Source organism: Thalia democratica, chromosome 9 (genome assembly GCF_965202585.1).
Source record: "Thalia democratica chromosome 9, ktThaDemo2.hap1.1, whole genome shotgun sequence".
In the NCBI taxonomy this organism is placed as follows: domain Eukaryota; kingdom Metazoa; phylum Chordata; class Thaliacea; order Salpida; family Salpidae; genus Thalia; species Thalia democratica.
In genome coordinates, this window is record NC_139173.1 from 15917311 (window position 1) to 15927249 (window position 9939).

General features: G+C 24.3%; 1 protein-coding gene across 1 annotated transcript; it reads left to right on the forward strand.

Annotated features, from left to right (window-relative positions):
- Window positions 1-8422: 8422 nt before the first annotated feature.
- LOC145844180 (uncharacterized) lies at window positions 8423-9525 on the forward strand. The gene has a single exon (XM_082951548.1). It carries the CDS (start codon window positions 8433-8435, stop codon window positions 8970-8972), a length of 540 nt encoding a protein of 179 aa, XP_082807674.1. The 5' UTR covers window positions 8423-8432; the 3' UTR covers window positions 8973-9525.
- The last annotated feature ends 414 nt before the right edge of the window (window positions 9526-9939 follow it).

The following is a 9939-nucleotide window of genomic DNA, read 5'->3' on the forward strand; positions in this document are numbered from 1 at the left end:
AATATCTCATTGATATGTAAAAATGAATAGCACAGTTTTAGATTTAATAGTGTTTTTAATGAGTCAAATGCAGTACAATATAATTTTACCGTTAATATATCAGTATAACTTGCTTATACATGTTTAAAAACTACATTTATTAAAAGAAAATATGTAAAAGCTGCTTCAGAGAATATCACTACTTTAGTTTTATAATTAATTTATAGACTTATTCATATATAAGCTTTCAAAACTTTTACTAATTAAGTAAAAAATAGTTCCTACTCTATATATGTCTTATTAAACTCATAAATAGATAAAAGCGGTAATAATTCAAATAAAATAGTATAATAAGATTTTTAATGGTCCAACAAACCAGTAGTAGATAGAAATTAATTAATTTATTTTCATAACAATCCCAAGGTTACCGAACAGAAATCAATCTTAATTCTATTGTGCAACTTGCATGTCTAGATTAATGACTTATATTGTGTGACATAAATAAGTATAACTTTTTATGTGTGAATTAGAAATAACTATTTTATTGTATTTTTTCTTCAAACCATTTTGAAAATTTAAATATATATTAAATTTAAGACAGTTTTACGCAAAATTATCTTCTGGTTGAGTATGCAATGCATTTTGTAAGTGAGCTTTTCATTATAAGTAACCTTTTTTAAGCCAAAAAATTCTTTAAACATGCTTACTTGTAATTTTAACTTTAACATAAAGAAAACTCTATACGTCGGTAATTAGATAAACATTTTTAAATTAATATTTATCAAACTTAATGGAAATATATAGAAAATATTAATAATACATATCGTCTATTTTTTTAGGACAAATGAAACTGGTCAAAATAAACTTAAAAATAACTCAAGCGTAAAAAACAAATACAAAGTCAAAGAGATAGTTTAAGCGGGAAATTTAACAAAAATGGTTTTATATTCGAGGTTTTTATGAAGAAGGAATAGAACTCCAGTTTTCCAGTTTTCTGTTGCTGTTTTGTCATGTTTTAATGGTCGTGTGTTTATTTGTAGTGTACATTTAATAATAACGTTTCTTTTTTTGTTTAATTTATTTAAATATCTAGCTTTGATATAAACTACAAGTTTAAATAGCGTATTAGTCATTATGTCCATTATGTGTAAAAAAAATAAATTTCTAGGCACCATTATCTAGTTGTTTGCCTTAACTAAAAAAAAACTTGGAAAGAAAATAATAAACACCTTACAAAACAAACAATGCTACATAACTTTGAAAGACCACAAAGTAGATTTTAACAATAACCCAAAAACCAGACTAATAAATCCATGTTACTCTGACATAGGACAAATAAGTAAAATTGTTATAGACAAAATCATCAACAACTTAAGAAAAACAAACCAATACAACCAATGGAAAAGTACACAAGAAGTAATCAAACGGTACAAAAATGCACAAATACAAATTAATGAAATTTGATATAGAAAACTTTTATCCATCAACAACGGAAAAATTATAAAAAGATGCTCTAAATTTTGCTAACAAAACAACACAAATTACAACACAAGAAAAAAAGATAATTTTTAACGCAACAAAATCTGTTTCGTATAACCAAGAAGAAGCATGGATAAAAAGAAAAAATAACAAAGATGAAAAGAAAATTTTTGACATTACAATGGGTGGAAAGCACGGGGCAGAAGTATGTGATTTAATTGGGCTATACATTTTGCAGGGATTAAAAGATATCTTACTAAACTTAATAATTAGATTATATAGAGACGATTGACTTATAGCTGTAGAAAAAAAAAAGCAATGGAAATAGAAAAAAATTGCACAAATTCATTGAAAATATAGGCATAAATATAGTTATAGAAAACCATTCTTGGAAGATTGACTACTTAGATCTAAATTTCAACCTACTGAACCATACATTCTACCCATATAGAAAAGACAACAACAAAATAAGTTACATAAGTTCAAAATCAAACCACCCACCAACCATACTCAAACAAATCCAAAAATTTTTGAGACCAGACTTTCTAATAACTGAAGTAACAAAATCCTGTTCAACAACATAAAAAAAGACTATAATGATGCTTTAAAGATAAACGGATACAATTATGAAATTAGAAATACAGAAGAAAAATATGGTTCAATGCCCATATTGCAAATCTGTAAAAACAAACATAGGTAAAAAGTTTCTAAAAATAATAAACTAACACTTTGGAGAAAATAGTAAGTTAAAAAAAATATTTAAACAAAAACAATATAAAATTAAGCTACAGCTGCATGGCAAACGTTAAAACAACAATAAAAAACCACAACAAAAAAGTAATAAACAACAATAAAGTAAAAAAAGATGAATCGTGCAACTGCAGAAAGAAAGAAACTTGCCCCCTGGAAGGAGGAGAATGTAGGGCAGAAAATGTAACTTACCAGGCAACAATAGAAACAGACAATTCATCAAAAATATACATTAGACTAAGTGTCAATCAGCTAAAAAAACGTATATCTACACACAATACAACAATAAAAATCAATCCAAATGACAAAAACTACCTCAAGTATAAACAAGCAACTGTACTATCAAAACTAATCCAAAAATTTTTAAAAATGAAAATAAGAAATACAAAATAAGTTGGAAAATACTACAAAGGGAAATAATCTAAACCAGGAATAATGACATGCAGATTGTGCTTAACAGAAGCTTTATTAATACTTGAATCTGGTACGAATTGCATCAACAAAAGAACGGAATTAATGAACTCATGCAGACACAGAAACAATTTTTTATTAATAAACTGGAAGCAGACAAAACTTAAACCAGATTATAATTATAGTACAAAATAAGTTATTTTTCTTGACTTTTTATTGAGTTTTTGTTGATATTTGTTTAGAAAAAAAATTAGATAGTTCTTGATTCAACTTAGATAAATTTTTAGAACTTTTTAGATAGTTCTTAAATCCGTTTATATTTTAACTGTTATGTTAACTTAACACAAATTAGGTTTTGAAATCTTAGCGACTTTGAGTTTTATTAATGTTTTGTTGACTCTTGGCTTAAAATCACAGTTTTAGACAATTCTAAATTTCATTTAAATAAATTTCAAGGTATAAATATTTTTTTTTAAAGCCCTGAATTCAGTTTTTTTCTTTGAACTTATATATTAATATTAATTCAATTCGTTTTAAAAACTAGTACCAGTTTTACCTAATTATACTCTGACATGCTTGAATTTTCGAATGTGCAACATTTTAGTTTTTATTTATATTTTTTTGACGCATGAATAAGTTTTTAAATAACAGTATAAATAATTAACATTGTTATATGCAGTTTAATATTTTTTTTTTGCTTGAAAAGGTCGCAATTTTTTGCCACCGAAACCGGTTGCGAATAAAATATATAATTTGCATAAATCTATTTAGGTACTTTATCGAAACTATAAGTTAAGTATTCGAATAGTTTCATTACTTAAAATAATTTTACTATTTTAAATGGAAAATATATAGATCTGTACACTTGATAATTTTCCAGTCTCTTAATCTCCTAAGTTTAGGTATAAATAAGTTATAAGATATTCAACACATTTACTTAAACACGTAACTAGTTTAAATAACTAGCTTAAGTTTTAAGTTTAGAAATAATTATACAAATTAACCTGTTAAGCATACAATTAAATCAGTATCGGGAAAAGTCCTATAACTAAAATATAACCTAAAAAATTATGTCTTAAGCTGTATCCATGGAATATGACTCGATATCCAAAAGGTTTTTTGTACATCAGGTCACAAGATTAAAATTTTAGGCGCTTTTTTGTTATTTTTAAATAAACAATTAGATGTATTATGTTACTAACTTTTGTGTAAGGCGACCTAGATTAGATAGACACATTTATTCAGTATTTAGTTCACGAGTAAAGTTTGAGATTTAAAATTTATAGGCTAAAAAACTACAAAAAACGTTTTCATCTGCTTATATAGGACCCGCAATCATAAATAAATATGTTATTTAAGAGCAGCGAAAAAAAAGGCCACTGGTTGCAGTACTAACCTTTCAGACTAAAACCCAAAGATAATGAAACATATATTGATTATAATACAAACTACTAATAAAAAAACAAAAGATTCCTCAAAAATTGCGAACAGTGTATAAAAGTCACATAACACGTGATTAAAAAATGTATATAGATGTATACATTAATAAAAAATAAAAATAAAAACTCATTAAAATTTAGAAAAAAAAAGAGCAGTGCATATCAAATTTAAATCGTCTGCAAATAAAGTATGAACATAAAATGTGTCAAAAAAGCATTATTAAAGCCTAATTTTTAAAACGGAAAAAACAAAAAGTACAATTTACTTAAGTATATGATTTAAAAACACTTATGTATTAGTAGGTTAATTTTGAGGTTTGTTAAAAGACTTTGTTTTCAGTAAGTACTCTTTTCGAAAAATAAAACAAGATTTAATAGCAGATTTTTATAACAATAGCAACTTTCATTTCTGCTGTATACATTTTGTTTTTCAAAACTAAAAATTGGCTATTTGACTTAAAAACTTTAAATTATATATATATCTCAAACTATAAACGAAAAACTGTTAGGGTGTGTTCTAAATGCGTTTTTAAGTGAAGTATATTATATATTTTTCTGGATAAAACAAGTTTATATTTTTGTAAAAACTTGCAAACACTTAATTAGGGAACTTGTACTATTTATTTTTAATAAAGCAGTTTTTAAATTCATATATCTGAATCAGTTTTACGACATACTAAAAATCTATACCGAGGTGTAATACTAATCGTAGTGTACGACTCGATAACCGAAAGGTTTTTTCGTACACTAGGTCCTTAGACCAACATTTTTGAGCGCTTTTTTTATCGTTCAATAAGCAATATATTTAGTTATGTTAAGCCCGCATCAGCCGAATTCGGCTATACGTTTGTGGTAAAAAATTTGATTACTCAAAAATAAATAATATATTTATTGCTCAGTGTTGCAATAAAATAAATAAACAACATCAAGATATAAATATAAATAAAATTTGATTATAAACTTTGATTCTATTTGGGTTTCTTAAAGTGTGGTTTTTCCCTTTTTTAATTTTTTTATATTATAGACCGCTACTCTTCGCGGTCATTTACAAGTACATCCCAACAGGAGCGTGTTCTGACTGGTTTCTTGGAATCTGTGTCCCCTGAAAATAAGAAGTTTTTCAACCAGAAAATTTACATATGTTAATAGACTTGATATTGATTTTTTGATAAATTTTAATTAGTGAATGTTTTTTTCAAAAGTGTAAGATAAAAAAAGTTTTGTTTTCTGCTTGTGCACAACTAGCTGTCTGCTAAAAAAGTTTTAAAACTGAAATTAAAATTTATGTCATAATAAACTTGTTTGATTAAGCCTATTTGTGAAAAGAAATGTTTTACCAAGTTAACTAAAGTTATCAATTGCAAAAGCTTACAAAGTAATAAATGATGGTTATGTACTCTTTTTGAACTGGATAGTAGTATTTTACTTCAAAAGTTTTCAATGTTAAATAATTAAGTTTATATACACTTAGTTGCTTGAAAAAAATAATTTTATGTAAAGCAAACCTTTATTAATTTTAATTGTATAGTATTTAAAAATAAGGTTATGTTAAAGCAGAATCCCGAAATCTTTTATTATAATCTTTTTAAAGTAATATTAGATACTGTTATTTCCAATTGTTATACAATTAAAATTAATAAAAGTTTGCTTCACATAAAGTTATTTTTTAGAAGCATTTATTTTAACTATAAGAATCAAAACCTGAAAGTATAATAAGGTTTTTTTAAAGCAGAATCCCGAAATCTTTTGCTATAATCTTTTTAAAGTAATTTTAGATACTGTTCTTAGTTTTTAAGCTTTAATTCTTATAGTTCATTAAATTCTGGCCATATCATTTCAACTACTTGACCACGAAATTTTTACAGAAATTTTTTAATAGACTTTAAATTTTTTTATCTAACTGATTTTTATGCTTATTTATTATTCATTTTTATTACTATATTTTGATACTAAAGCTGTCATTGTTTAGAGTGGTATTTAAACTATTATAAACTAGATTACTTGAAACTATCCAATTTTGTTAGAAAAGACATTTTAACACTTTTGAAGTTAAAGCTAAAGTTTTAAAGAAAATTAAAGAAAAAATTTAAGGATACTATTCTATTGTATTTGAATTGTCAAAAATGACACTAAATTTATGAAATTTTTTTTTAGTTTTAGTCATCATTTATTAATTTAAACGCTAATTATTAACAGAGTAAGTTAGTTATAATAATGTCTGTATCAGATGAATAAACTTAAAACATTTGTTTTCCAAATCTTCATTGGAAAATAAAAACATTTTTCTTAATAATCAATATGTTAGGTTAGTTACATTACAAAAAAAGTACTATAACTTAGTAGTAGACAATGGACATTTACTTCATTTCTAAACTATTTTATTAAAAGATATTGAATAAATAAAAAAACTTTGCTACGCCGCTCATAAATGTCTAAACTTGTCCCTGCATTCCACTCATCATTAATGAAAATTAAGATCTTTACGTCGTGCTTGCAGACTTCCCTAAAACGTAGTGTTAGACGACCACAGTTGCAGTTTCAAACAAACGACTCGTTATTAAGCAGAAACTTTTGGATTTGCTCATCGTCAATCAATGCGTATGACCAAGCCAGCGAATTCTGTTTTGGCTGAGGAAAAAAAAAAAAAGTTGGTTATCTGATCAAAAAGTTTCGAAAACCTGAGCCTAAATTTTTGTAGTTGAACTTTAGTGATGCGTAATTAATAATATCAATCAACTATTTTCCTAGTAAAAATTAAAAAAAAACAAATTTAAATGTTAAATTGTTTTTTTTTATAGTGAAATAAATTTTATTTGAACTAAAATAAAATACTAGCTGAATACTTTTTGTTTTAAGTTTCCTTGTTTAAGAACAATTTCAAGTTTTCTACCATTAAAAAAACTAAATAAAAACTTTAAATTCAAAATCTAAACTTTTTAAAGTATGTGAATTTATAAGGGAGCTTCCCTACTTAGATAATGTAAAAATTCGAATATTAATTTTAATTTTTAATTCAACTTATTGATGGGAGACCAACAATTGTGTATTTATTTACAAATTTATTTATATTAAAGCCTACTTTATTTAATATTAGATAATAACTATAGATTAGCTAAATTTCAATTAACTTTGGAAATATATCTAGCTTTGAAGACACTTTACAATATATACACATGAAATATAAATTTTTAGTAGTTACCTAGGATCATGTTGCAACAGTATCAAGCTGAGATTATATTATATTCAAAGTTTTTTTAAACCATTACATTAGGCAAAAATCAATGTTTTGAGCATATTATGTTTAATCTAAAAGATACTTTGTTTTAAACAAGCTGTGTAAGCATTAAATTTATTTATTATAACCTGAAATTTTTAATTGATTTTATTTTACAATATTGTGATCAATATAAATTATTGTATTGATACAATTACTTTATATTGTACAATAAAAGCAATTAAATATTTAAGTTTTATTATTTTATGATAAATAAGTTTTATTTCATTTATTTATTTATAAAAAATAAATTTTCAGCCTAAAATTGTGGTTAATAAAGATATCAAATATAAATAATTTCAGCTTGATATTAGTGTGACATCATCCTAGGTAATTATCAAATGTTTTATTGCAAGTTTTGACATAATAAAAGAAAATGCTGAAATTTTATCTTTTCTTTTATGTATAAAGCAACTTTATTAAAAATGTTAGATAAGTTTTAACTATTATTACAAACAACTTGTATGAAGCAGTTTTTTGAAAACAAAAATTAAATTGAATATTTTAATTTTGATTACTGAAATTGAGTAAAAAATCCAAAAAAACTACTTAAAAATACTAATAATTTTATAATAAGCTTTCAAAATAATTACTCAATAACTGTAGGAGAATATAGAATTTGAGTGAAATTTTACTTAACTTTTGCCTTTCATTAGTTAGGAACCTAACGAACTAAATAACTTTAATATTTTACATCTCAAAAGTTCCTTTTAACTTCATAAAAATAGTAAAATAAAACTGATGACATAACTATTAATGTAAAAATTATTACTAACTTTAAATAATGTGGTTTACTCTCTATGGAGTTTGATCAGCATTCAATACAGTTTCACAAAGTTATTAAAAAAAATGTATTTATTTTTTTGCATAAGTTTTAGTTTAATACTAATGATAAACCTGGTATTAGACAAAATGGGCTATGCACATTGTGCAAAGAAGAATAAAAATAAGTTATTATATATGTACTATTTTGTTAACTTTAATTATAAAATCTTTAGATTTCTTCATTTTACTACATTTTTATCTAGTTAGTAGGTTGTATAAGTTTTTATTAAGTTGATTACAAATTAATTTTATTATTCAAGTTTTTATATAAAAAAATGTCACAAGTTCTAAACAACGAGAGTCAATTAATACTAGAAGAAGTAAATGAAATTAGCAACAATGATAAAGAAATAGTTAAGTCAAAAGTACCAGAAGGTGTTGGAAGTGTTGATGAAGTAGAACAGAGTGCATTAGAAAGTAAGGACACAAACACTATCCAGTATGAAGATGACTCTACCAATGATTATAATAATTTACAAGTAAATGATAATGGTCTACCAAATGAAGATAGAATGTCTACAGATGTTGAGCCACACAATGATAAAAACAAAACAAGTGATAATTTCACAAAGCTTGCTCAGTTGCCTTTAGCAAGAATAAAAAATCTTATGAAGTTAGATGGTGATGTAACTATTGTAAGTGCTGAATCAGTTTTTGCAATAACTAAAACTACTGAACTTTTTGTAAAGCTACTCACTGAGCAAGCTTTTGGTCAGATGCAAGGACAAAAAAGAAAAACGTTGATGAAAAAAGATCTTGAACAAGTTTTGCAGCAAAATGATATTTTTTCATTTTTAGAAGGAGCATTCGAATGAGTTGAACTTCAAAGTTAAGCAAATCATAAACATGGTAATTTTGAAAATAGTGTATAAATGAAACATTGTTTATGTTATATAGAATGTAAATAGTTGTTTATTTCACCTTGTGTATTAAAGCATAATAAGTTATATAATCTAGTTTTTATAAACAATTAAAATCTAGTAGTTTAAATTTAGGTACAAATCTTTAAGCTATTGTACTTAATTTATATCTGTGTTTTTGAATGATTTTTTACTTACTTGTATTTTTGGATAGCATAATTTACTTTTGTAAAATAAGTTGTTTTAAACCTAAAATGAAATTATTTAGTTGCATTTAAAATATAACCTATATGATATATAAATATAAAACTAATATAAATAGAATATTATTAAGTTCATAGTTTAAAATTTTAAAACATAATTTTGTGTTTGTTTTTTATTTTGCAAAATGACTTATGTTTTACATAAGTTTCAATTATTGCACTTTGTGAATGTACCTTAGAATTTTTTTATAGATGTCTTTTGAAATATAAGTTACATAGTTAGATATTAATTTTTTCTTTCAGAATTTCCATTAGAAATATATAATTTAAACTCTCAGAAATGAAATTAAATCTAACGTATTTAAACCAATTTTTCCTGAAAAGTAAATTAGAACAAAGAGAAATTCAAACGAAGTTTTACACTAAACAATAAATAAAATAAAAGAAAATTTAAACTAAGAGAAAAAACTGAAAGTATCAATCAACATGGTAATATTAAAACATATAGAATTAAATTTGTATTTATTAAAATTTTATTTTAATTAGATAAAGCTACTCTATTGTCAAATTCCGTTTGTTTACATAATTCAGGCTTATTTAAGTATATTGTAATTGCTTTTATTATGCCTAAATCTCTTGTATTAAGTAACTGATGTAGTACTTAAAATCTTGTCATTTTATAGTTATTGGCACAATTAAGCATACATTTTAAATTGTCA

Excerpts from the sequence above, each read along its gene's own strand:
- LOC145844180 (XM_082951548.1), top strand. The coding sequence starts at position 8,433 with ATGTCACAAGTTCTAAACAACGAGAGTCAATTAATACTAGAAGAAGTA.